A 27,321-nucleotide genomic window follows, 5' to 3' on the forward strand; every position below is an offset into this window, starting at 1 on the left:
TCTGCAGGACAGATTCTGCACCCTACATGAACTACGAAAATCCTCCACCTTACCCTGGCCCGGGCCCGACTGCCCCTTACCCACCCTATGCACAGCAACCGGGTGGTCCTCCTGGCCCGTACCCAGGCTATCCTCCTGGACCTACTGGGCCATACCAGCCAGGCCAGCCAGGTTATCAAGGTTATCCCCAGTATGGATGGCAAAATGCACCTCCACCTCCAGGACCAGTGTATGCAGATGGGCCTAAAAACACAGGTATGCCTAGCAGCCGTGGTGCGATGTAATCGTGACCCTTTCTGACTTGCAAATGTATGAGTATGTGTTGACCTTGAAGTAATATGGTTACCAGCATCTGGCCCTAACAGGGCTGGGGGAGTTGGAGACTTGTCTGAAGTAGTGATTCTGTTCATAGCCTGTTTTTCTGCTTTATTTTGCTGTTGTGTCTCTAACAGTTCTCTGGCTGTTGGAAGATCCTGCTGAACATCCTTAATGCTGATCTCTCAAGGGAATCCTTATGCTGAGGTGGTTATACATGCTTTTTGCTGGCTTTAGATTTGCCACAACTCTCATTCTGCCTGTCTTTTGGTTGCTAAGTTTCAAACGAAGGCTGCACAGATAAAGCTTGTAATATTCAAATGTACAGTTCCTACCGAATTAATGTGCATCAGTTTTCTTGAGCAAGTCAATATCTGTCCAAGTGATCTGATAGTACCATTGGAATCATTCCTGGGCTTTTGTTTTTTTTCTGAAGCTATTATTGTTCTGTGGAAAAACACAGATATCTGGGGAAGGGAAGGAGGATGGTGTAACTTATCTTGGCAGCTAGCTGGTCCATCTGTGTGCTATGTCCCCTCAGTATGGTATGCTGGTTTACTCTGGCACCCATAGCTCTCATGGGGCTCGCTGCAGTGGTTGTTGCAGGCTTGAATTGTCAGAGAAGGGCCAAGAAGATGATTAAGGGACCAGAGCATCTTTATATGAGGAGAAGCTGAGAGAGGTGGGACTGTTCAGTCTGGAGAAGAGAAGCCTCAGTGGGGCCTATCCATGTGTATAAATACCTAATGGTAGGGAATGAAGAAGAGGGAGCTGGACTTCTCTCAGGAGTGTCCAGTGACAGAACTGGAGGCAATGAGCACAAACTGAAACACAGGAGGTTCCTTCTGAACTCAAGAAGACACTTTTCTACTGAGACTGATCAAACACTGGCACAGGTTGCCCAGAGAGGTTGTGGAGTCTCTATCTGTGGAGATACTCAAAACCTGACTGGACAATGGTCCTGAGCAGCCTGCTCTAGCTGACCTTGCTCAAGCAGGGGAGTTGGACCAGGTGATCTCCAGAAGTCCCTTTCAACCTCAACAGCTTTGGGATTCTGGCAAGGTTGGGTGTAGTCCCTGCCTTTTCCCCATTGGAAAGAGGAGGATTTAGCTTGGGTTTTTCTGGTAACTCTTTGCCTTGCTGGTAAGGACACTCGCCTAGAGACCAAGTTTATTCTCGTCAGTGTCTCGCAGGCTTTGGTTGTAAAATATCTGGTTGCACAGTATGGGGGTGTACTCACCCCCTCACCATCAGCATGGGGACTCATGCTGTCATGCGAACTCCGGTGCCTTCTTTCAGGCTTCTTCAGTGATAAAGATACTCATCCAGGCTAGGAAGCCAGAAACCATCATCGCCTCTCTTCCTCTGTTGCAGTGAGTATCACAAACAGACCTGAGCTGTTGAGAAGAGTCTTAAGTACCTATAGCTGTTCTGGCTACCTTGGGGTGGCAGAGCATGTGGCCAGAGCTACCAAAGCAGCTGTTCTGCGGGAGGGGAGTGTGGGGAGCACTTGTGTAGAGGTGCTGTCCAGGCACTATGCTTTAGGTGGGAGCTGCTCTCAGGAAGGAGAGGAGACTTGGGGTTTGTATGAACTGGCTGTGTCTGGCATGGTCATGGACAGACTAACCTGGGGTGGAAAGAAATGACTAACATGTACCTCAAATCAAAACCTAAGTCAGTGCTTTACAGCTATGCAAGGCACTAGCACTTCGGGTACTACTGCTGTAAAGACCAGCTGATAAAGTGGGTATCAAAACTGACATCACTTGGAAAACTGTCAGGACTCAGACAATTCCCCCAAGGTCTTTGCCACTATGCGAAGCTGTCTTTGGCCATTGAACATTAAGGTCATTCTCCACATACTGTTGTTGCCGTGGCCTGGGACAACGTGCGCTTGCACTTGGGATGGGGCCTTCTCAGGACAGAGGTCTATACGCATTTGCTGCATTTTGAGATAACTGCCTGCTGTGCCCCTCTACCATTTAATGCTACTCTGACTCAGCAGCATGCTGTGAGAAAGGTCTTTTCAAAGCCCTCATTTTTTGGGAAGCTGGAACTTGAGAAGTTCCCAGCAAGAATTTTTCACTGCGGTGAATCCAAAGAAGACATGACATAGGTGGGTGGACAGGCTGAACTGTGAAGAGGACATTTTCAAGAACTTTTTTTTCCAGTATTCTTGGCTAAAATGGTGGACTACTGGACCAGTATATATAAAAGCATCCCTGGATTTACAGCTGATGTAAGATGTCAGGAATATTCTGGTGTGGGTCTGGCCAGAGGACCCAAATATAAGCAGTGAACAATCGGTGTGCGTGAATAAGAACCTGAATGAGTACAAGTCATGAGTTCAGCTTCCTCTGTAAAAGATTGAAAACCTCAAGGGACTGCCTTTGAGAAGGAGGAGGCAGCAGCATGGTGATGCTTCCCACCACTGCCACCACATGGACTCGAAGTGTAATCAGGGTTTTCCCTGGGAAATGCACATAGTTTTGGGGTGGCGAACAGGCATTTCTTGGCACTGGGGGGAAAAAAAATTCCTAGTCTCCCATGTAGAGAACATCTTTGGTTAGTGCAAGTGTCGCTTTGCTGCTATAGCTGCAAAAAGGGATATGCTAGCAGAAGCTGAGGGAGAGTGGGTCTGCTGCTCTGGACAGTCTGGCTTTGAGCCAGATCTGCTGCCTTGGAGGCTTAAAGGATCTCATATCAGACTGGATCAGGGAACTGATGACACTGAAAGTCCTCTGCTCAGATCAGGCCTCTGTTCTGCTCACAAACCTGTGGACCAGCACAAAGGAGTAGGCTGGGAAATTGGAGAGGACAAGTAGCTAAGTGTTTGAGTGTGTCTTTCACTGAGAGCCCAGGCTTATGCTGCAGGAGCCATGGTTTTGTTGTTAAACCTAAGCTAACACAACTGCAGTTCTGCAGAAGCAGCATCCTAACCCACAAACCAAAGATCTTCTGGTAAGTCCTGTCTTTGAACTGCCTTCCTGTAGCCATGTGTGGTCTCTGAACCCACCCTGGGAGCCTCCAATTTACATTGCTTTTGCTGAAGTGGATGTAGTGTACAAAAACATTTATTAATGTGTGTAGAATGAAGTCAGAACTATAACTTTGTGTTTGTCTGCAAAAGCTTTTCCTTTTTCTTGATTCTCCTTCTGTTAAACACCCTTTTCCCCCCCTTGTTTCTTTCTGGGCAGTCTGTCAAACTGGAACCTGATCTTTGTCGTGTGACACTTTAACAGAAGTCTTCTGAGAGAGCTTTCAACAAGGCTTTGTTTAATTATCACCTCCAGGAGTGTCTAATATAGAATGGATGACCCTAAAAAAGCTAATTTAAAAATCTTTTATACTAATGCTGTTAGTTGGTGTGGCTGAACCTCTAATACAAAAACTGACGTCTAAATTTAATTAAGTCATTACAGTCTGCCTAGCTGGTCTGGCATGATTTAATGTGGCTTGTCAGTTCTTGTGGTGTTTCCAAGCAGTTATCTGGGAAGAGCTACTGTGTGGATGCTTTCCTTTCAGAGCAGATATTTTGCTCTCCTAGATGACTTTGGTTAATCTAATGAATTAAGCTACTCCAAGTAATGCATTAGTATTTCTGAACAAACATGTGTCCACATTGAAAACTAGGAAATTTGCTATACTTTAAGTTTTATACTTTAAGTTATTTTACTGTGTAGGCAAACTGCAAAGTGGGCTCTTATGTTGTGGATCGTAGCCGGTATGCTAATGTGTAGAAGTAATTATGCATCATATTTTGGTCTTGAGTGGATCACACAGATGAAAATAATTACTGTTGAGCTCTCAAAATCTGATGGTAAAGTAGCATTTCATGGTGACTGTGTTTTTTTAATCTAACAATTTGTGGCCTGTCCAGTTGGCCCTTGGAGAAGAAAAAAAACCTCATATAGCTCGCTCTCTGTATTAAAAAGAAAGCTGCATCTGAGATGTAGCAGGGAATCAGCTTAAACTTAGTACTGATTTTGTGCTGCAGAGGAGCTCATGAACCACTGAGCCTTTTTTCAAAGGCTGCTGTTGAAGGACTCTTCAGGCTGAGCAGCACTGGCGTGAGTTACACCACCTATGCGTGGCATGCATGCTGCAGCCATGCTTCTGCCCAGCCACAGCACCTGTTCCTCCGCATCCTCAGGTGGTAGGAGCTGTAAGCCCAGACTGGAGAGTTTGGTCCCTCTTGTTGGGGTCATGCTTGGCAAGGGTAAGTAACACCTAGGCTGGAAAGAGGAAGTTATTACTGTTAAACAAGCAACAACTGTGCTAGAAATAGGTGAGAGAGGGAGGATGTTGTCATCTTTTCAATATGATATTGAATAGGGGGACATATACAAAAGCTTGTTGGAGGAAGGTGCAGTCCAGAACAGCGGTGAACAAGTATATTCCATTCTAGACTGACTGTGTAGGATTAGTTAGCCATGACAACGGTCTGAGTTGCAGAAATCAGCTTGTGGTTTATGTATTAAGACTTGGTGGTGTTGGCCATGACTCCCATGTGTTATAGCACTGTAGAAGAGGGAGACTGCAGCTGATAATGGCAGCTGGTGGTCCTTTGTCCCTTCTTCCAGAGTGGATGGAGTCCAGTGTGTGCAAGCTTGCACACCCTCAGAGTCACCCAACCCTTTCACACTGTTGGGTGTGACAGACCTTGAAGTGTATGTTTCTCCTCCAGGTGGAGGAGCTGTGAGCCAGAGAGGCTAGGTGACTTGCTGAGGTGGCACAGAAGACCTCATGGCCGTGGTTTTGGTTTTTTGTTTTGGTTTTTTGATAGCTGGCTTTTGGGCTTGCACAGGTTACCAACAGCAAAGCCTCCAAAGAAACAACACTTGCATCTTGCAAGGGCTAATAACTGACTTGGTTGTTGTTCATTAGAAGTAAACAAACTGACCGTTACCTTTAGAGCTGAGAATTTATATGCTGAGCCTGAGGGATGTTATCCTTAAGGGTATCTGATTCAGCTTCCTAGCTCTATGGACTGACTTGTGCTGATTTCTGTCTGTATCTTTCCTGCTGTAAACACTGAGGACTGTCTTTGTGTCTGTCCACACGAAGTCTGTCCAGGTGTGAGTTCCTGGAATACTGTAGATCTGCCATTCAGTGTCACATAGTGCTTTGGGTAGCTAGAGGCAATTTGCCTGCACCAGAACAAAGCTGGGAAATGCACAGCAGTAGGAGTGTGGTGCCTGCATGGAGCACACTGTAAGAAGCCGGGCCTTCTTGAGCAGCAGGGGCTTGCTTAGGAGGAAGAAAATATCTAATTCCAGAAAATATATCATTTCCCCACCAGTATTTTCATTATGGAGTAGTTCTGTATCAACTGGCATAAGAAAACCACAGTATCTGCTGACTGGTCAGCAGGTACTTTCCTGTCTGTGTAAATGAGAGGTGAAATGTAATGCTGTTGATAATGGCGTGCTTTAAAAAGAAGTGGAATGACCCAAAGTACAAAGTGACATACTAATTTTGAAAGCACTAGCTGATGTTAGCAATTTGCCCAACTTGATTCCCCCCACCCCCCACCCCGTTGATACATAACAACGTAATGGATGAAGCTAATCTGTGCTGTGCCAAAGGGAACCAGGCTCTGTCAGCAGCCTTCCTTCCAACCGAAGGCAAACAAAGCTCAGTATTGCAATTGACCTGTTGTACACACAGGGTGGAAATCTTGTTTCTGGAAGTTGATTACTCGTAGCAAAGCTGGCTGTGATAAGAGTAATAGTCACAGTGATGCTGTCTGACTCCTAATGTTTGGCCAGCTGCAAGAATAAACAGTTCACATAGATACAATTGCTGCCTTCTGCTGGAGGGGTAGATTTTTCCCCTTTCAGGTCTCAATGTGGAAAGCAGGGCATACTAATGGCTCTGGTTAGGCTCTCTGGTGCCTTTCAGTGGTTACCCCCTTGCCCCTCAAACCATGTCAAGCTGAGGCTCGACAGAAGTTTATTTGGAAGGCAGCATGTAGCAATTCCAGCAGGCTTTCTCTCTGCATATTGATCCTTTCCAAGCAGTCTGCCAGAGCATTTAGTTTAACTGTTACTGTACCTTCAGGACCTGCAACTCCAGACAGCTGTGTCCTGCCAAAAACAAAAAAAATCTCACCTGGCAGTTGTCATCTTATCTGCTTCTCATACTGTAGTGTGCATTAAAACCTGGTGTTTCCTCTCCCCTGAGATTGCTGTATCATACCTCCCTTAGTCCCTGGCTCGGGTCAGCTGACTGCACAAACAGTGAGGGCTGTTTGCTGGCAAAAAGTGCTGTCCTGGGGCTGATGTCTGACCTCTCCTTTGCTGCTTTTCACCCCCAAGGAGGGGATAAACGGAGAAAAGCCTGATGAAAAGAAAAGGATTTCCAAATTCAGGTCCTGTATCTGAAAACATGCTTCAGACTAACTGGCTAAATGAGGCTAAGGCTGGCTCTGTAGTGGACTGAATTAAATGAGGCTGCTGTTCTGGACAGTCCTTGTCAGCTGGGCACCTAGCCTGGGTGAGAAGCAAATTGTGTAAAGCCTTTTTCTGGCACTGCAAGCACTGCACAGATTGTGGTACTTGAGCCCTGGGGGTTCTTGCTAGGAGAGTCTTGCTGTCCTGAGTGACTACTCGCTGTGGCATGTTCCCTTTGCTTTAAAACTGGACTTTGTCCCTCCTGTCTGACACCTAGAACACTCCTGCAAGACTGAGTTTGTGCTGTGTAAATCCCTCCAAGCCAGGTCTTGTTTAAATCTAGGGCTGATGCTGATTTTCAATGAAAATGCTGACTCAAGCTGAGGAATGTGCTGTTCTTAGCCTTGCAGTTGACTTGGTGGAAAATGCCTCCTTGCTTTAAAAGTAAATTAAGATTTCATTGATTAAAAAAAATGTTAGAGGAAGTCATCAAATTCTGTAGTTTTGGGAGATGTCTCTGCACCCGTTGCAGTCTAGAAGAAAAGTGAAGGGTTTGAAGGCCTGAATTACTGTACTTCTGAGCAGGGAAGAAGCTGGTTTCTTATATGACATGTCTCCTGTACGCTTTCTAACCTGTGTGATGGGGTTTATAGTGCTTTGGAGAGCTGGACGATGCCTGCTGACATCCTGCAGAGACTTGAGTACATACTACATAAGGTATGCTTTTCTCCTATAAGGAGTGCCTGTAGCCCTGCTTTTTAGAGATGTTGAATCCTTCCTGGGCACATCTATACTCCATAAATGCAGATTAGTATCACTTCCATTATCTCAAAGATCTTTGAATCCCATCTCTGTGTGCTCAGGTGAGGAAACTCACCTTTCCCAGCCCTGAGCTCAGCTGCAAGAAAATCTTCTGCACGGTTTATGATCAGACATAACCCATGCTTTTAGCGCATGCAGTGTGTGAGAGGGGAACAACTTTACCCTGGTGTGAAATGTGGCCTAGTGCAGTGTTGGCTCTGGAAAGTGCTCACTTGGCACGCCTGCACAGTAATTTCCCTGAAATGCGTTGCCTGTTCAGCTCCCTGAAAGCTGAAACAGCTCCCTAGGGTGACTGTAAGAGCTTCTCAGAGTTGCAGGAACTGAACATCAGGAATTTTTCTAATGTGGTGGATATAATCATGCAGCCATGGAAGAGGGCAGGTCTGATACCAGTGTGGGTAGCTGTAGATCAGTTGCTTCTGCTTGAGTTCAGGCTGAAATCTGGGCTGGGTCAGCAGCAGCTGTCTGGTGGCAGAGGGGATTTGCAGGTGAAACTACGTGTACTCACTGGCAGTTTGCTTCCTTGATACTTGATTTTTTCCTCAGGTGCCTCTGGCAGTAGAGCTGTTTGTGTTTGGAGCTGGGGATTGTGAAACTTGCTCTGAGTGTTTTGCAAATTTGGAAAATTTTTGCTTGGAAGTAGGCTATTGTATTTCCATCTGGCTCTGGTATCTGTTTCAGGAGTGTGCTAAGGTATTTCCTGAAATCTGAATATGGTGTCGGTAGAGACTGTGCGCATAGTGAAATCCTCTGGGCAGGAAGAAGTTGGGGGGCTGGGGAATGAGATGTGACAGGCGTGAAGCTGTTAAGCATGACCAAATATCCCCAGAGAGGAGAAAGAATGATTAAATGCCTTTCTTGCCATGGGAGTTAGATCTCATCTGTGCCCAGGCTCTGGCCTGGAGGTCTTGTGTGCAAGGGAGGAAGCCTGGAGCAGGGAGGAGCCTTGTTGGAAACTAGTATGAAAGTTTTAGTTGAAGTCCTAGGGTCCCTGTTCCCCAGTTGTGCAATCTGTTCTTCTGCTCTTGCTGCCTGAGTGGGATTTACTCCAGGACATGTGGCTGTCTGGGAGGTCAGGGCTGGGTGTTCCTTCCTCCTGCAGTGCTGGCTCTGCAGACCTAGAGTGCGCACCCCAAAGAATGGCTCAGAAACACTTGATTTCTAATCACTGTCACCTCTGCATCCCTTGGCTGCCACTAGCACCCTTGTGCTGACTTTCCCTTCTCTGTCCTCCGTTCTGAACAGAAAGACTTTCAGTGGGCTTGGGTAAGAATGTTTTGAAGGTAGAACCAGATGCACAGACTGACTTGACTTGGCAATCTGCTGCAGGTAGCACTTAACCCTGTAAGAAATCATTATTAAAATGGTGTTGTGCAGTTCTAAGCAAGACTTCTTGCTGGCTGGACAAACGAAAACAAAGCTCTTGGTGCAGAAGTGGCTTGTGATAAAAACCACTTTATTCGCATAGGGGAAAAGGCTTATTGGTCCCTGCTCTGTTGCGTGCTTCCTGCCAGACAAGACAACTCTTGTATTAATTAATACTTCTGCTCTGAACAGTTGTTACTATGGCAAACAGCTGTTCAGATACCACAGGCAGAGTTTTTGGTCTGCAGTACCAGTAGTTGGTAAACTGCTTGTTGGTGCTTCCTCTTGTGTGTGCCAGGCCTTGCCTAATACCTTACAGCAGCTAGGAGTGTAACTAACTTGTTTGCATGCAGAGTGGGTCTGTGTGCTAGCACACAGCTGGAGCTAAAGAAGAAGTAAACTTCAAGACTTACTGCTTTTCTCGTGCTCCTAGCCCTCTTGCCTTAGGAAGAGGAAAGAGTCCCTGCAGCTGGCTGGTGCTAGGCTGCACACACCTAGCAGTGGGCTATGACCCTGGGCATGCACGCACCTCACTTCTCCCTAGGCAGCTGACTTTTTGGCTGAGCCTGCCCCTTGGCTTGCCTGAAGTGGGCTTTTGCTTGCTGTCTGTCTGCCTGGATGTCATACCTGAAATACCTAGACAAGGACCAGGGCCCATGGTGACGTGCAGCAAGACTTCTGGGAGGGCTTGCAGAGCTCGAGGGCTCTCGGGCACCATTGCTGCCTGCTTTTGGGGGGTCCCCATGTAGGTAGGTCGGTACCTTAGCAGTGGCGTCTGTGCCTGGGCCCTGGGACAGGATGGGCTGGTTCTATCATCAAAGCCGATATCCTTGTACTGCAGTCCTTGTAGACCCAGTAAAGCACTGCAATAAGGAGCACTGCAGTTTAAGGTCATGATTTTAGTTCATACCAAACCAGGTGAAAAGTATTGCTCATGCCTTTCCTTCATGGAGCTAATCATTAACATATCAATTAGGTATGAGAAGAAACAAAATGTGTATGCTTAAGATAAAGCAGACTGTACATGAAATAACAAGGTATTGTAGTGTTTGTTTTAAAAACAAAGTGGGAGTTATTTGCACTGTATTGTGCAGGCTGGTACTGTGTGATTACAGGGAGTGCTACCATTTTCAGGGTAAGCATGATTCATTGTGATCTATGCTCTTTAAGATTGATTAGAAGATAGGAGGGTCTGCTCAGCTTACACCCTCTCCCATCCTGTTTTAGAACAAACAGTGGAAACATCAAAACTTGAGCCTGAGTGCTGTCCAGTGCCTCTGAGAGAAATCACCCTTGTTTCTCTTATCTATCAGACCACCAGTCCCAAAGTGCTAATGGGCTTCTGCTCATAGTGGCAAGGACCCTGGCATGCCATAGGAGATCTTTGGAGTGCCTGACCTTGGACAAAAGAGAGGCACAAAGCAGCTAATGAAGTCCCCAGTAAGGCTCGCCACAGTAAACTGGGTGGCTTTAGCTTGGAAGCATTCAGGCTTCTGACAAGAAGCATACAAAAATGGCAGTTCCCTTAATTGACATATTTTTGGTTGGGGTTTTGTTGGCAAAGGTATTCCAGTAGAAAACCTGATCTCTGTTAATGGAAAAATGCTGGTTGAAGTGAGTTGGGAAGACGTTGGGTGGCTTGCATCAGTAGTGTGCTGTGCAAGACTTCCTAACAAAATCATTTTAAGAGGTTTGAGTAAGGTGCTTAGGGTTTTGTTTTGCTTTTACTGTGCTGTTTAGAGGGGAACCTCCGCATTTAAAGTAGCGCTAATGTGTAGGCTGGGAAGAGTGAATAAAGGTGCTACCATGCACTCTTGATTTCCTTGGGTACTGTCACTGTGTTTGTGTTAGTGCTTTGACGCTGATACTCAGTTGCACAGTGTCCAAAATGAGAGGCTTGGTGTAGGATCTCTCCAGCTTAACGAGAGGCTTGGCTGGGAATAGTTTATCTAGCCTTCCTTTGAACTGTTTTTTACTGTATGCGCTCTGGTAGCTGTAAGTGAATAGCTGACCAACCTTCACCTGTTCTGCTCTTATCTTCTTCTGTATAAGCCCCACACCCAACTAGTTGATGAGAAAAGCTTTTTAGCATTAATGCTGTATGGCTGTGTTTAAAGTTTTTCTGGCAATTTGGTGACAGTGCTACAACTTCTGAAGCATTGATGAAGCTTCAAAGAAAGTGATCATTCAACTGAAACTGTAAGGGAGAGGTGTGGTTTTTATTTAGAGTATCGCCCAGGTGCTCTTGAAGTCTGAAAACTTTCAGTAGCACCTGTATTTCCTCTCAAACTGCAGCAGCGGTTGACACCAGCTCCCATGAGCTGGCGGTGGCAGAGAGCTGCCCTCTTGAGACCCTTGCTCTCTCTGGGAGAGGAACTCTGCAGTGGGTGGAAGGCAGCAACTTCTCAAATGTGTATTTCAGATTATCTTCTTTGGGGCTTTCCTTGAGCTTGGAAGGTAAATGGGTTTGGTAAAATACCGTAACACCCTGCAATGTGGGGGAAAAAAAAGCTTTTTTTAGAGGGTTTGTGCAGAAAGGTACTTGTTCCACAATACGCTGCTTGGTTTAAATGACTTCAGCTTTTAGCAGAAGAGAGTGAAAGGACATGGTCTCTTTCCAGTGCTGTTTCACTAACAGAAAGGCACACCCCTCAAATCCGTGGTGAGTCCCAGAAAGGTCTTGACATGGCTGTTGTCCCTCACTGTCCCTTCTCCTGTCCCAGTCCTGCCCTGAATTGTTAGTGGGCAGTTGTGCCTGTCTATCAGCCAGTTCAGTGTAGACCTTTCTAGCACAAGCTGCCACCAGCAGTGCCACACAGGCAGCTGAAAGTGCTGGCTGGCAGAGGAGGAGCGATGCCCGCTGCTGCTGTGATCCACTTGTGCTGAGAGGCAGCATCCAGTGCAAGTCAGCTGAGCAGCCCTGTAGTGAAAGTGCCAATCTCCCATTGCACAGGCCCAAATTTGGAAAAACCATTTTGTTTAATATTTTAGCAAGTGTTTCATAACAGCACTTTATACATGCTTTGAACATGCTTTGTCAGTATGTCCTCAACACTTGGCTGTAGTTTAAAATTTCTAATGGATTAATCATAAATACTTCAGGCAAACTCTTCTTGTATGCCTAGAGTCATGGACAGCTTACTATAAATTGCACAGGGCAGCATCCATTTCAACTCTGCTTTGGGGTGGGGAAGGTTATACAGACCCATCCTCCAGCAGAGTACACATATAGACTCAGTTTCACTGACTTCTTTGCAAGTTGGCCAGTAACCAGCAAAATACTTGTCTGTGTTCTGTGATGGAGGACTTGTCAATGTTAATGTATCATTTGACAGCTCGTGTCTTCTGCATGCGCAAGCATTGCTCCTTGATAGCTTAGTGCTGAGCTACCAGAAAGCAATGTTGCTTTCACGCTCGCAGTAAAAGGCAGTCGTGTTAGAGCTCTCCTCTGGACGGTGCCTTGGCTGCAGCTACAGGTATGGCTGCCTTCAACCAGGGTGAAGATGGGCTTGACTGGGGTGGCCAAAACTAGTAACTGCCCTCCAGCCGGTGGTTTGCATTGCAGTGACATGGCCGCCTCTGGTCAGCAGATGCCTGCTGGAGGCTGGCCAGAGTAGCTGGCTAGCTAGGTCTGCCTGCACTCTGTGTGAAGTGCCATACCTTAGTGTTCAGAGGAGAGGGTAGCCAGCCTCAGGCCAGGTGTTGTCAGCCTGGGAGTTCAATCCATCTCAGCTGCTCCAGCAAGGGAGCTGAGGGTATGTGAGGCACCCCCAAAGCAGTGTAACCTTATGTTGTCCACCAAGTTTGGGAGTGTCACATGCTGCAGAGCTTTTTCTGGGGTAGGCAAGTGTGTCAGGTTCTCCTGGGTTTTACTCAGTCTGAAGCTGCAAGGACTTTGCTCTGGAGCAAGTTCTGTGGTATCTGTTCTTGCTGGTGTTTTCCAGAGGTCAGTCACCCTGCTGCCTCCAAACCACCAGGAACCAGTGCTTCCCTAAACGTCCTCCCACCCCCTTCTGCTGTGCAGATCTGGATGTCTCAGGGCACTGTGGCCCTCAGTTTTGGGTATGGCAATGCTCTGGCAGCAGCAGTCCAGCTCTCCATGGCTCTGAAGCAGGACAGCTTGAATGGCACCTGGCAACCAGTTAGAAACCAGAGCTGCCTCAGAGCTTCAGCACAGGGAGCTGGTTCAGAAGCTTCCTGAGCAGCCATGGGAAAAGCACCCTTGGCTGTTTGCTCTGAGGTATGGCAGGAGCTGGCAAGCATCCTCTCCCGCCTAACGTAGGCAGGAGAGCATGGCTGGTACCCCACTCTGGTGAGGAGCTCTTGGCCATCTCTGTCTGTTGTGTGTTCACTCTGCCCTGCCAAAAAACTGCATGTCATCGTCTTATACCAAATGCTCCAAGAGCCCTGTATATGTTTTGCCTTTGCTCATTGTAACAGGACCTTCTCAGAGGAAACAAAGGCACTAAAGGGGTAGCTGCTTGTTCAGAGCTCCTGGATCCACCAAGAAAAAAAAGCCTGAGGGTGTTTCCAGGCCTGAAACACACCAGTGCCTCCTTCAGTCCTTGCAAGCTGAACTTGTTCTGCGCAGCTCTGCCCTGCTGCTCTCCTTCCTGAACAGCTCAGTTGTATGACTGGGTTTGCACAAAAGTGTCGTGTGATGCCAGGGCTCACTTCTTGTCTCAGCTTGTTGTGTTAAGCCAGGCAGAAGGGCAGCTCTATCTGCTGCAGGGGAAAATGCTGCTTGGCCAAGGAGGGTAAATGGATCCAATGTCAGGGTGTCCAGCTGCTCCTAGCAGTGCCGATCGGGGAAGGAAAGCAAAACAGTGCAGGCAGCTCTGCTAAGCCAGCTTCTCCCCTGGACAGCAGTGCGCAGCTCCCTTCTTTCCTGCTGCTGAGCAGTTGGTGACTGCTATAGCCCACTGCTTCGGGGACCTGACCGCCCACTTGATGATAGCTTGCACTGCATGGAGGTGTATGGGAATGAGTGGACTTGGGTCACCTCACCAGGGAGAACAGGCAGTGAATAGAAAGTTACTGGTACAATGCTGTATAAGGTCAAACGCTCGCAAGTCTTCATGCTTTTGAACATGAAGCCTTTGCAAGTCTTCCATGCACGGTTTTGAGTGCAAGTTTGGGGCTGTGGGCAGGTAGGAGGGAAGGGCCTGACCAAAGTCCTGTCTGCCTTGGATAGATTCCCCCTTTGGATGAGATGGGTCTGTGGTCTACCCTTTCAAAGGGATGAAATAGGCTCTCTTGGATCGCAGGAGGAGGCCAGGGTGCTGGACTTACAAGTCATTGACCTTGTTCTGCGCTCCTTGCCCGTGTGGCAGGGCTGCTGGCCCTGGATGCCGTCCTGCCCTTGCCACAGGCTATGGGGAGGAGGTCATGCAGCTTCCCCTACTGCTGCAGCACTGCCCAACAGCCCACAGGGCCCTGGTCTGTGCATGGGAGCCAGGTTTCCATCAGGTCCTGGTCTGCTTCTGCCTGGAGGTGCCTGCTTTCGCTCTGCAGGGACGGGCAAGGCCAGGAGCTCCTGGGGGAGGAGAGCATGTGGCACCTCTCCTGCTCCAGCACAGCCTGTCACAGCACTGCAGCATGCTGCCACCTCCTTCTGGGGCTGTCTGGAGAAGAGATGTGCTTCCACGGTGGCATTCCTGGTGCAAGGGCACCACATGCTGTGACTGAATGCTCACAGGCAGCTGCAAAGCCCTGGAGGGAAGGATGGACAGTGGTGCTTTGCCAGCACCATGCAGTGGCTCCTCTGGAGTTGGGCTGTGCCTGCACAGCAGATGCCTCCTCTCTGTTATTTCTGTTGGCAAGAGGGAGGCTGCCTGAGGCTGGGGTACAGCCTGTACCTGAGGGCAGATATTTGGCGGGGGGGATATCTGGGCTATTGCTCTCTCTGGTGGCAGGATTTTGGTGTCATGTAAGCCAGAGCACATTATCCTCCATTCATCCCTCTTGAGAGAACTGAAGCAGTGAAGGGGGGGGGGGGGTCTGAGCACAGAGCAAGCCTGTGGGAGGACCGGGCTGATGACATGAGCTGTCTCCTGCCCAAGCTTCTGCCTCGCAACACGGCATGTTCAGCCACTCAACTTAAAGCACTAGCTGCATGCCTGGGTCAGAATCCTGTGTGAAGGCACATTTCCCACACACACCATAACAAACAGACCCAAGAAAGCTTTAAGAAAGGAAGGTCACATGCCTGCCTTCAAACTGCTGCAGTTCTGTGCATGATAGCCCAAGCTCAGTGAGGAGGAACCAAAGGTTCTCCCAGATGAGGTTCAGGGGCTGGCAGGAAGAGCAGGCAGTGTACTGGCCTTGGGTAGGAGACCCTACTGGGAGAGCTCTATCCAAACCTGGGGCTCCCTCCTGTGCTTTCAGGGAGCTGGCAATGTGCAGTAAATCCCAACAGCCTGCTGGGAGCATCTGGGCAGCCCTTGAGGGGCAGAGCTTAAATGGTTTCTTAAATGAGGTGATACCCTGAGTGTTCGGGTGTGTGATCCAGGCATCTGCCCCTTGGCAGGTGAGGTATCTGAGGCTTGCTGCCTCCTAGCCTTGTAAGAGTTGGCTGTGCCTTGGGTGCTGAGCAGTCCGAGCTGGAAGTCCCCTAGCATGCAAGATGGACACAGAGCTGGAGCAAGGACTGATGCCTGCCCTGACTTCCTAGTGGAGGAGGCAGTTACATGCATGATAGGGCTAGAGCAGTGTCAGGGAACAACTACCTATTAAAGCAAGGTGACTTAGTGGTGCCAGTCTAAACAGACAACAAGCAGACAAACTGCAAATGCACTTGTAGCTACAGAAGCTGGCATCTCCTGGAAAACTCTGCCCTGGGTGCCTCTCCAGCCTCTCCTGCCTGTGGCCTGGACAAACCTGGCAGCAGGCAGGTTCTCGTCATCTTCACTGTGCTAAAACTGTGGTTTTGATTGTGCATGGAAGTGACTCAACAGCAAGGAACTCACCTGCTTGTTTTCCAAGTCAGCCTGCTGCTGATCCTGGAGCCCTCTGGACACAGGCACTGTCAGTGTTCCTTGACCTCAGCTGCAGAGGCTGCAAGAGGGAGAGGCTCTGAAGGCAATGCATCCCAGCTCTGCTGCAGCCTCCTCCTGCTTGCTCTTCTCGCAGTGACCAGGTGGCTTTATAATCAGGTAGGTCAGTCAGCCAGAGCTGATCCCTGCTGTTTCTGTGGGGCCTGCTGCCTGGGAAGAGCAAGCTCTTCCTGCCACTGAGAAGTGCTGGCTGGTGCAAGAGCACCCTCTGCCCAATGCCCAAAATGTAGTGAGCTTTCTCCAGCCTTGAGGGGCAGGAGGGACACTGCTCTGGCACTGACCTCATCTCTTCCCAGGACTTGTCTGTACCCACCTCCCCACAGGCATTCATACGCAGTAGCTGAATCTCACATTGAGATCACCTCCTGCCCCAGCACCTTACCTCTTTGTCCTGCTGTAGGTGGACAACAGACTTACCGCAGGACACTGAGCACATCAGCAAAGCTGGTGGTGCCTCTGTGAGAACATATTTAAGAAAGGGCAGAAAAAGCCAGAGAGAGAGGAGGGAACAAAAGAGTGAGAAACAGTAGATGGTTGGAGGAGGTGCTCCAGGTATTTGCTGCAACCTGTGGAGGACCACAGAGCAGGTGGATGTTTCCAGAAGGACCTGTGGAGAGGACTCATGCTGGAGCAGCCTCTCCTGGCAGGGACCCTATGTCAGTGCCCAAATGCTGTGCCATGTTGGAGCTCAGGCCAGCTGGGAGCTCTGTGACAGCCCCCAGCAGTGCCTGGTCTGGTCCAGGGCTGCTGCTGCTTCTGCTGGTCTCAGCACTGTTTGCTGAGAGCCTTGAGCTGCCTTCTCCATCACCTAACAATCCCTCCAAAGATTAATGTTCCTAGAACACAATTGCTTTGGGGGGAGTGTGGGCTGGGCCAAGGCTGCAGGGAAACAACTCCAGCCCACAGGTGTTGCTTCCCTGTTTGCATGCACTGTCACACAGCTCGCCTCTCCCTGCAGGAGTGGCAAGAGAGGAGAGGAGCTGCTGTGTTACAGGCCACAGCCCCTATTCCCTATCCCCCTGTGCTGCTAGGGGGAGGAGGCAGGAGGGAAGGTGGTGCTTTAGTGTTTGTCTTTGTTCCTCACTACCCAAATCTATTTTAACTGGTGATAAATTAATTTAATTTTCCCCAAGTTGAGCCTGTTTTGCTCATGATGGTAATAGGTGAGCAATCTCCCTGTCTTTATATGACCCTCAAGCTTTTTCATCCTCTTTGCCCATCTTGCCCTGCTGAGGAGGGGCAGCAAGTGAGTCGCTGGGTGGGAGTTTGGCCCTTAGCCACATCTGACCTGCCACCCTCCTTGCATGTGCTCCCTCCCCAGCACCCTAAGTGCCATAGGAGTGCAGGGTACCCTGCAGCACTGCTGTGTGGGCTGGGTACCTCCCCTGGGAAGGGCAGCTGTGCTGGGCCTGGAGGGGCATTGGCTTCAGCTGGGTCAGCCAGGACACCTGTGGGCACTCTGCTCCAGGGACCTTCTGCTGGCTGAGGGTTGCCAGAGGGCAGGGGGAGGCAGCAGGGTGGCTTAGATACCAGTGCTCCTGCGAGGGCAGCTCACTCAGAGCAGATGCCTTGCAGGCTGAGCCTGTTCTTGCTCAATAACTGCATGTTATGTAACAGAAGTCTTGTCCTGGCTTACCTGCACTGGCTGCTTGTGTTGAGATCCTTAACATTGTGCAGCCCCAGCAGCCTGGGCCCAGCTACATAAATAAGTGCTTCCCCTGGGGACCCTTCCCATCCAAGGGGTACTGCAGCGATGGGAGGGAGCAGTGGGTCCTCACGGGGTGCTGCTGTGGTGATGAAATGGTGGCCCGAGGGGCTGCTGCACCCAGCTCAGGAGCTTGGCACTTCCCCTCCTGCGAGTGCTCACCTGTGCACCAGCTTGTCTCCAGCAAGTGTGGGCTGCCCAAAGTGAGTGCTGGGGTGCAGAGGGGCACCGTGGCTGTGCTGGGGGCAGCTGTGCTGGGGACGGGAGATGTGGTTGGCCCCTGCGGGCATTGCTGTGCTGCTCTTTGACTGACTGAGCTCTTCTGTCCCTGCAGTGTATGTTGTGGAGGAGCGGCGGAGGGACGACACGGGCGAGAGCGCCTGCCTGACAGCGTGCTGGACCGCACTCTGCTGCTGCTGCCTCTGGGACATGCTGACCTGACTCTGCTGCAGCCGCCTCCCGTACCTCTCACTGAGTGCTATGCAGGCTCCCCACTCCTGTCCTGACTTCTTTCTGTTACTGTAATCAACGCTCTGCTTTGCACAGCCAAGAGTTCCCATCTGTCAGTCCTAGCGCCTTGTTGGGGTGGGGGGTGCACTCCTTTATTTTAGTAAAGGAAAAATCCCTTTTTAACATTTCTAAGACTTTTGTTCTAACTTTGAAGAATGTGCTAAGGGTGTATTTCAGCCAAAGGCATTCTGATGAAATGTATATTTATCAGATGAAATTTTCCTAGTCCTAGAAATGAAGAAATATGCAATAATTAAAGCCAACAGTTGATTTTCTTTGCTAGGTCCTGACTGTTTCAATAAATCTGTCCCATAGAGGGTGTGCTTCCCCCATCGCTGTCTATTCTCAGCGTCCTGCATGCGCTGACTCTGCAGCAGCAATGATGAACTTGGCTTCAAGCAGCTTTGCTGCAGAAGTTAATGCCTCGACCCCTTGTTGGGGCCTGGGCTGGGGGTGTCTGGCCCTGCTGTTACCAGCATCTGGGGCATTTTCTGCAGCAACCTGATGCGTAAGCCGTGAGAGCACAGTGAAACCAGTGGGGTGGGGAGGGTGTCTGACACTACCAACGCTGTGGTCCTGCATAGGGCAGCTCAGTCAGGTTTTCATCCCTCTGCTTACTCAGGGCTGGACATGCGGGTCACCTTTTGAGACTGGGGGCCTCTCCAGCAGCCCCTGGGACAGCAGAGAGCTGGGGGAAGCCCATACTGAGTTGCTGCATGTGTGCAGCAGCAGTTCTTGGGGGAGAACTTATCCTGCTCAGGGGTTTTGAGCAGTGATCCCCCTGCTGCAGAGTATAGGCTTGTGGGGGGTAAATTAATGGATAAGAAGAAACAAGGCCATGGATTAATTTAGTGCTGAGGATTTATAGCTGAAGCTGTTTCAGGGCATGCCTGGCCAGAAGAGGGATAAAAAGCTTTTATCTGCAGAAAAGTGGGGAAACCTGGTGCTAGTCACCATGGGGGATGGTTCCCACCCAGCTGCCCACTGCCCCAGTTTGCTTCTGTTCTCCCTGCCTTGGGAGCAAAATTGATCTTGGTGGGCTGACACACATTGGCTTTGCTTTGTATTGAGTGAAGATCATGTAGTGATCTTGTACCCTTTTGCAGCAGGGTTTCAAAGGGCACTGTGCTCGCCATCCTTCAGTTTGTGTATGCTGCATCCAGCCTCCCTGAGACCTGAGCAGGTGCCAGGAGAGGGAGGGGTGCCCTAAGCTGAGCTAAATGAGAGGTTGTGCTTGTCTGTACCCTAAGGCTCTTCCTGTGCTGCAGCCAAGGCAGCAGCTCTGCTCCCCTGCTCCTGCATGGGCCCAGGTCTAGCATCCAGGCCTGAGGGAATCAATGTAGGGACAGGGCTTAGCTGTGAACTGCACAGCAGGGCCATGGCTGCCATGCCGTGACGCTTGCTCAGGCCTCACAAGGCACCTCGCTGGGTTCCTCTGTGCTTTTTTGTCTGGGAGTTCCCCCCTGACCGGGTGCCTGCCACCTCTGGCACGGCTTGGGCACTCTGTACACCTCCGCTTGGGTTTTAGAAATGCAGTTTTGGGGCTTTGGTCTGGGGCAAGACAATTTGGTTTGGGTTGATGAGGGCCCCTGGCAGCAGCCTGTCCCCAGGAGCCTTCAAGCCCCTTGCTTGCTTGGGGGCTGCCCCTGTGCAGGCTGCAGCCCTAAGCTCAGGTCTGCTGCCGGACTCCCAGAGGCTCCCTGCCACAGGAATGGTTGCTGTCACCTTCCTGGTCGCTGTCACTTCCCTGGCAGCTTGGCAGCCATTGGGGCTCAGAAGGGTGGTCCCTGGCTCACCCTGCCTTGGCAAGGTGTTAAAAGTGGAGTGTTCAGCTGCCCTGCGCCCATGCCTCTGCCTGCCCAGCTGCCCTCTCTCCCCCTCCCTCCAGCTGCTTCTCCCAGTGCTGTGGTCAGCCCACCCAGCCTGGCCTTGGCTGCTCCCCACAAATGGCCTTGCCAGGCACAAGGCAAGCCCCTAGCCCTGTGCAGTCACCTCACAGCCACAGGCTGGTTCTTGCTCTGCTTCAGGTAGGAGCAGGAGCTGGTCTGAGGCAATTTGCCCTCAGCCCCCAGCATGGGGGCTCTCTGCCTCCTGCTTTGGCACCCAAAGTGGCTGCAGTCCTGGGCTCATGTGGCTACAGCAGCACACACCCCTGCAGCACCCTGCCCTCGGTGCCACAGTGTCTGTCCTCGGAGACATGGATGGGTCGCCACATCTCCCACGCTCCATGGGGAAGGGCTGCCCCAGGTTCCAGCTACCCTGCACCTTGCGGGTTGCCAGCTGCCTGGGGCTATGGCGGGGAAAAAATGCGGTTCGGGGAGCTGGAGAAGAGAGGGCTCTGCCAGTTCCCCAGTGAGCCTGGATCCCCGGGGGGGATGAGGATGGGGGGGGGTAGTGGAGCTCAGCTGGGCCTGGTGCACAGCAGCCCCTGCAGCAGGGGAGTCCCTGGCCACTGAGCCCAGCTACAGGCTGATCCACCCTGCCCCAGGACCAAAATGGGTGGACACCTGGTCCAGGACCCACCTGGTTTGCCCACCCCTGCACCTTTGTTGGGTGCTGCCCAACAGGGCAGCTGGCAGGTGCCAGCAAGCACCAGAGCCAAGGCTGGGAAGCAGCAGACGTGGCAGCTTGTGGTCAGTTATGGAATAAAGCACCTCTGCACACCCACACAGGAGCTTAGAGAGACTCAGCAGCCAGGGACCCCAAGCAATACCCAGTCAGGCCACTCCCAGGCCCATCACAGGGGCTGTCAGCCCCTCACAGGCCCATCCACAAGCCCGGAGGAGCACGCAGGCACAATGGCAGGCAGGAACCCAACCCAAGGACACTTGAGGCACAGACACCTTGTCCAGGGCCTTTCCAAGGGCTGTCCCCACAGAGCCTTAGCCCCATGTCCAGGCTACGCCCATTCCCATGAGTGATCCAGAGCAGCTCTGTAGATCGCCTTTCGGAATAAGGGGTTAATGCCAGGGGGTTTGGGGGGTGGGGTGGGACACATTACTGGATGCAGGGAAAAGCTCTTTGGGATCACAAAGGACTTGCTATGGGATGTTCAGTGGAGGACCATAAGGCAAAGGTGTAGGTGATTTTTTTGGGGAGGAACAAGTGTGGACAAATAATGAGGTATGGGGATGAAATGACCTGTTGGGTGTAAATGACCAGCTGGTCAGTACACTTGTCCAGTGCCTGATCAGCACAGTCTGTCCAATCTTATTAAATTTCTCTTAAACTCTGTCCTGGGTGAGGGCTCCCTATTGAGTGTGCATGTGAGTGCATCAGGGGATCAGCCCACAGGCTCCCATGTCCATGGGGCAGCAACTGCAGCCAGTGCACGTGTGTGATCACCAGCGAAGATGAAGCCTGACTAGCCAGTGAGCAGGTGATGTGGCCTGGAAACCTGGGGGGAAGCAGGTGGCAAAGGGCCAGCCCAGAGAGCGACAGCACCCACGTGTCTATGGGGCAAGAGCACGGGGGATTGGCAATGGGACCTGGAAACTCCTGCCCAGCCCCAATATCTCAAGCAGCTGCTGGCAGGAGAGGAGACATCCCTGAAAGCTCCATTTCAGAAAAGCACCAAAGCCAGGAGAAGGGGAAGGAGGAGGCTGGGATGGTGCACTGCGAGCATGAAGCACAGGGTGGCACTGGCCCTCCACAAGCTCACTGCCACACTGAGGCTCTGCCAGGCCAGTGTGTACAAGAGGGGAACCAGGGCCTGTCACCACTGAGACAGAATAAATGACCACACATTGTGGACCTGGAGGTGCCTGTGATGGGCAGCCCAGCTCTGCCCTGCCCTGCCAGCCTCCCTTTCCCCCTGCTGCAGTTTCGCCAGCCCTGCTCCAACAGAACAATGCAGCAAGCCTTTCCCAGTGCCTAGCAGTGTGTCCGGGTCTTTCTGGAGGGCAAGGGCTATGGCTGCTTTAAAGTGAAGCAGGATTCCCCAAAGGGCTCTCACCCCAAATCCCACCACCGCCTCCTTTCTCCATCAAATCCCCACAGGGAGAGCAGTCACTGCGAAACTCCCAAGGCGGCAGGCAGAGGAAACAAGCTCAGGCTTTGCAGCAGAGTTTTATTGAAACTGCCACAGAACGGAGCTCGTGCAGCCAGGTGGTGGTGAGCAGCATGCAGGCAGAGCTGCCCAAAACCACCCAGAGGGTGTCGCAGGAGGCCCAGGGGGAACTGCACAGCTACTGCGCCCTTCGGGCCATCAGCATTTCCCGGATGTTATCTTCTGCTTCCTTCACGCTCCGCTCCAGGTACGACTTCTTCTGCTGCAAGGCAGAGGAGAGTTAAGGTCCACCTTGGCACTGACAGCACATGCCGGGGTGCTGGGGCCAAGAGCTGCCCAGGACAGAGCCGCACGACTCTATGGGTTTCCCAAAGTGAGGACAGTGGTTATTCATTTCCAGAGGCATCCTGGAAGCGTTAATATTTAGCCTGGGCAATGTTTACACAGACTTTGAATTTTGTTCCCTCTGAAACCTTCTCCTCAGAGCTGCCGGGGCTGTTGCAACAGCAGAGTTGCAAGAAGTGGGACACATTAACCATAGCAAGGAAGGAAAAGGCAATCAGATCCTGTAACATTTGGAGCCTAAAGAGGAATTAACATGCTGAGGCCTCCTTATGGAGACAACAGCAAAAGCCTTTCGCACTTGGGTAAAAAAGGCTCTTTTTCCCAGCTAGGCCAGTTTTCTAAACCCAGACCCTCCTTTCTATCAGAAATTCCCTGGCATCACCACCAAATACGTGTGTTTCCTTAATCATCTTTAATTAGGCTAGGCTTGGCAGGGAAGGAGCCTGAAGCTGTGCATCCCAAGACAGGAATTCAGCATGCAGCGTTTTTTCCTGCTAGTCTGGGTGCTCCTAGGTGACTGGAAAAATTGGTGCTTGGTTCTTCCAACTATTTTCTCTGGGTTTCCAAACAACAGACACAACACTCTCTGCTGGACATCAGGCCAGCAGAATGCATTGCTATGTGAGTGCAGGCAGCCCCCACCACTGGATGCAGACCTCGTTTGGCGGCAGCAGGGAGAGCACTGCTCCAAATGCATTTTGTTAAGGGCTGGGGGGGGCCCTTGGGGAGGCTCCCCAGAGCTGGGCTTATGGAGGACCATGGGGAGAGCCCTTGGGGGTACATACAGGGCTCCATGAGTGGTACTTGGTGCACATTGGCACAGGGCTTGCTGTCCTCACAAGGTCCTCTTCTCAGCAAAGCCTGGTGGGGACCGCTGTGGACCCACTACCCCATGGTGGTTACAGCCACACGCTGAGCACCTTCTCGCAGGCCTGGGGAGCTCGATAGAGCTTGGTCTCTGGGCCATGCTAGGAACCAATAAGCATTGGCAGGATTATTATTAAATTACAGGAGTCTGGGCCCCAGCCTAGAGCATCCTGCCTAGAGGCTCCACAAATCACCTCCCCAGCCCCAGCCCTGCTTCTCCCAGGCAGAGCAGCCCCGTATGGAATGAATGACCTCCAAAGCCCATCGAAACCAAGGACAGCTAAAGGAGAACAGCAGAGGTCCTCAGCACTGCTCAGCCATGCAAGGGGACTGCAGGAAAGAGTAAAAACACATGCTGCTCTGGGGTGGTGCCCCAGCTGCCAGCTGTCTGGAGCAGAGCAGCACCCATGGGTGCAGGCTGCAGCAAAAGCATGTGCTGGCCTCCACCGAGCAGCACCCTCCTGCTACGGGGGGCAGGCTGGGGGGACTTGTGTGTGAGCCAGAGGACATGACCACTGCCAGCTGGCAACAGGCAAGAACTGCAAAGTTGATCCTCCCCTGACAGCCTCCCCCTGCCTCCTGCAAGCCCACAGGGAGCTGGGACCCATAATGCTGAAGGAAAATTCATTAGCACATGGGACAGTCCTGCTGCCATCACTCCCCATCCATCCCCTCGCAGCAGACCTGCAGTGACACTTCTGTAAACTCAGCTGAAATGCCCATGCCATGAGGATATCTCTTCTAGCCCCATTTCTAAATACTGAAGGTCCTTTATTTAAATAGTAAAGGTTGTTAGTGACAGCTAGGGCCATGGGTATGGCAAAGGGCTCCCTGTCCCTCCGTGGTCCCCAGGCACGTGGGATCCCTCTTGCTTACAAGAGCTGCTTTTCAGGAAACCACTAGGAGAGGAGGCACAGCGCAGGTTCCCACTGCCAACAACTCGCTGACACATGAGCAGGACTTCTGCCACCGCCACACCGTTCTCACGCTGCCCAGACAGACGTCAAGGGATTTCACATCTAGGGAACTGAATCTGAAGGTTGCGAGGGGAGACAGGTCCCAGAAAACCTGCATGGGTCTGAGCTCCACCTCGCTCCACTGACTGGAGGAGAGTGGCATCAGCGGAGCTGATTTCTATGCATTCATTTATTACTTTTTTTTTTTTTTTTAATGCAATTAAATTAGTCTATGAAACAGTTTTGGCTTTCTGTCCTCTCCATTTCCCCTCATACCCAAGAGGCAGCAAGAGACATTTCCAGAGAGCAGCTCTCCCCAGGCAGGCTGGCCCTGGTAGTGATATCAGGAGGGCCAGGCAGCCCTGCTGCCGCACAGGGAAGCCTCCACGTGCAGCCAGGAGCTGGCATGCTGCAGACGACGGCTCTGTTCTCTTAACATGGTGGAATTTCAAACATCCCCTGTTAGAAAGCCATGCTGGCGACCATTTGGGCCCCACTTCCCCGAGGATGAGGGACCCTGAGCACTAACGGGGCCTGATGCAGTGCAGGAGCGTTCATGGCTGTTGTGGCCTACGCAGATCCACGCTGCCCGCTCCTGCACAGTGGCATGCTCTGCCCTCCCTGGGGGAGCAGGGGTGGGGGAGCTACACAGCTCATGGCAAAGGGACATGGTTTAATGCCATTTCTTTACTTCAGCATCACCTGCAGTCCCAGACAGGCAAGGATTCAGGGAATTTGTATTTCCCTTCCCTCAACCATTCTCCTCGGTCATGTAGTTTCTGAGGCAAGAGGATCCAGGCTGGTCCTGACACTTTTACTCCTTCCTCCCAAAAGTAGCGTCCAGGAAGACTCATCCCTAGGCACAAGGAGCATCCCTTGAGCATCAAGGGAAACCCTGCACCCACAGCTGGGGAGCTGCAAACTTCCTGAGCTCTCCTGCAGGCCAGCAGCAGGCAGCGCCAGAGCCAGCATGGCAGCTGGCTCCCACTCCAACTAACAGCCCAAATCAAGGGGGAGGGAGGAGCAGACAGTTGCTGCATTTTCCAAGACTCATGGCAGAAGCGAGGTGTTCCTTCCCAAGGAGCTGTGGCCTGGTTTCTGCTTTGGTAATTACAGGAGAAAGAGCAGGAGCTTGCGTGCAAACCCCTCCTCACCGCGATTACTGGGGTCTAGACAGGAAACTCCATCTCTCCCTGGTGCACCTTCCCAGGGAGCAGCACTGTGAGCAAGCAGGCTGACACATGCACTGTCTAGTCACACCAGCTCTTTGAGAGCCAGGAGACAGTCTGACAGCACAGCTCTTAAGTCACCCTGGAGGCTGTTCAGGTCCAGCCAGATCTGCCAGGCTGGTGGTATCTGCTCCCTGTGGGAGGAAAACTACTGCAGCCTCTCAAACCCCACCTCCAAGCTTCCCTGAACTCACATGCATTCATTTGCACTTGATGTTGACTTGCAGCCCTAATTAACCCTATGTCCTCTGACCCCACATTCTGGGCCAGCCCGTAGCTGCTAGGTTTTAGCTCATCACCCAATTAGCTGCATATATTTTCCTGTGAAGGTGTGTTCACCCCTCCAAGTGTTAATTCTCTGTTGCCTATGCCAAGGCAAGTGCAGCTAGCAGCAAATTTCCAGGGCAATGCCAGAACTGTACTGCTGGTTTTGGTCCCTCATGAAATCAAAGGCTACTGCTCTCTGCAGCCTCTGATATTACTTCTACACTAGTAATTCCAGTGCTCACCAGTCAGCAGCCCAACAGGACATGGCAGCACACTGGCCCTGCACAGCAAGCCACTTACTTCAGAGGCTGCACAATCGAGCTGCAGATTCAGAGCTTCTACCTGCTCCCCACACCAGCGGTGCCGTAAACTGCCCCCATCCACCCACCAGCTCCTGTGGGCCTCTGGCCAGACAAGGTAGTTACTCAAAACAGTAAGAGATACCACTGCCTGAGTCATGGAGTGTCAGGGTAGGACTGAGAAAGGAGACTTGCTTTGGGAAGGCGGCGGGGTGAAGGTGACACATTGCCACTCAGCTCCCAGAAAAGCCCGAACTCACGACTTACAAACAGGGCCACACTCTGCAGCAAGGCTGGGCAGTGCCACGAGGTGCTGGCGTCTCCCCAGCAGTTACACAGAGAGGAAATACAGACAGCACAGCAGGAAGAGGCTGGTTTGTCAGCCAATGGCTCTGGCTGCAGTGAGGGGCCGGTTCCTCCTCCTGGTTCACGACTGCCACATCCACTTGCTAGAGATTTATTTACCACACTGAAAAATACACTTCTTGAGTGTTACTGAAACCTATTTAAGAGGCACAGCTTCTGAATGCCTGCTCGGCCAGGGCAGTGAGCACACCATCCCCCACTAGCCTCTGCCACCCCGCAGCTTTGGGAGGTTTCAGAAACGCCACTTTGTTTCCATGACCCACCAAAGTAACTCCCACACAGGGAGGAATGACCTGAGGTTGCAGGTCCCGTCAGCACGTGAGAAGCTTCTCCACCGCAGAAGTGAGGAAGGGGAGCCAGAGGCCACCTTGAAGGTGGCTGAAGGCATGTGGGAAGGTAGCAGGATTTGCAGCTACAGATTTCCAGGTGGGCAGCATGCTTCACATGCACTCTGAAACCAAGCCAGCTGCCTTGCTCCAGCACAGGACAAGCTCCTGCACCCTCCAAAGGCCATCCACCAGTTCTCATCCAACCCCTTATTTGTGGTGACGGCCCCTCAATCCCCCTCCTGACCTGCTCTGTCCCCACACAGGAAGGGCACTGCCACCTGCACTGGGACACGAGACCAACACATGGTTACTGCGACAGGCTAGCGAGGTCTGGGCCACATGCAGAACACCTGATAGGGTGCAAAACTACAGAAGAAGCCCCTAAAAAGCCAGCACTGTCAATGCCTCCCAGCCTGTAGTTTCGTAATTCCTTCAAACTAATCCCATTGTGAACACCAGTCACCTTCCCTAGCCAGGAAGGGCTGCA

General features: G+C 51.4%; 2 protein-coding genes across 6 annotated transcripts in view; one reads left to right on the top strand and one right to left on the bottom strand.

The window, feature by feature from the left end:
* The window catches only part of CYSTM1 (cysteine rich transmembrane module containing 1), a 30,520-nt gene extending 12,037 nt beyond the window's left edge, over positions 1–18,483 (top strand). For all 4 annotated transcript variants that reach the window (XM_072872265.1, XM_072872264.1, XM_072872266.1 and 1 more), the window contains exons 2-3: positions 8–255; positions 17,992–18,483. In XM_072872265.1, coding sequence (XP_072728366.1) covers positions 27–255; positions 17,992–18,098 — 336 coding nt within the window. In that variant the 5' untranslated portion in view covers positions 8–26 and the 3' untranslated portion in view covers positions 18,099–18,483. The remainder of the gene's footprint in view (positions 1–7; positions 256–17,991) is intronic.
* A 3,733-nt stretch (positions 18,484–22,216) lies between these two features.
* PFDN1 (prefoldin subunit 1) overlaps positions 22,217–27,321 on the bottom strand; it is a 32,820-nt gene continuing 27,715 nt past the window's right edge. For both annotated transcript variants that reach the window (XM_072872893.1, XM_072872892.1), the window contains exon 4: positions 22,217–22,438. In XM_072872893.1, coding sequence (XP_072728994.1) covers positions 22,355–22,438 — 84 coding nt within the window. In that variant the 3' untranslated portion in view covers positions 22,217–22,354. The remainder of the gene's footprint in view (positions 22,439–27,321) is intronic.

This window comes from Ciconia boyciana, chromosome 9, assembly GCF_034638445.1.
Source record: "Ciconia boyciana chromosome 9, ASM3463844v1, whole genome shotgun sequence".
Classification (NCBI taxonomy): Eukaryota; Metazoa; Chordata; class Aves; order Ciconiiformes; family Ciconiidae; genus Ciconia; species Ciconia boyciana.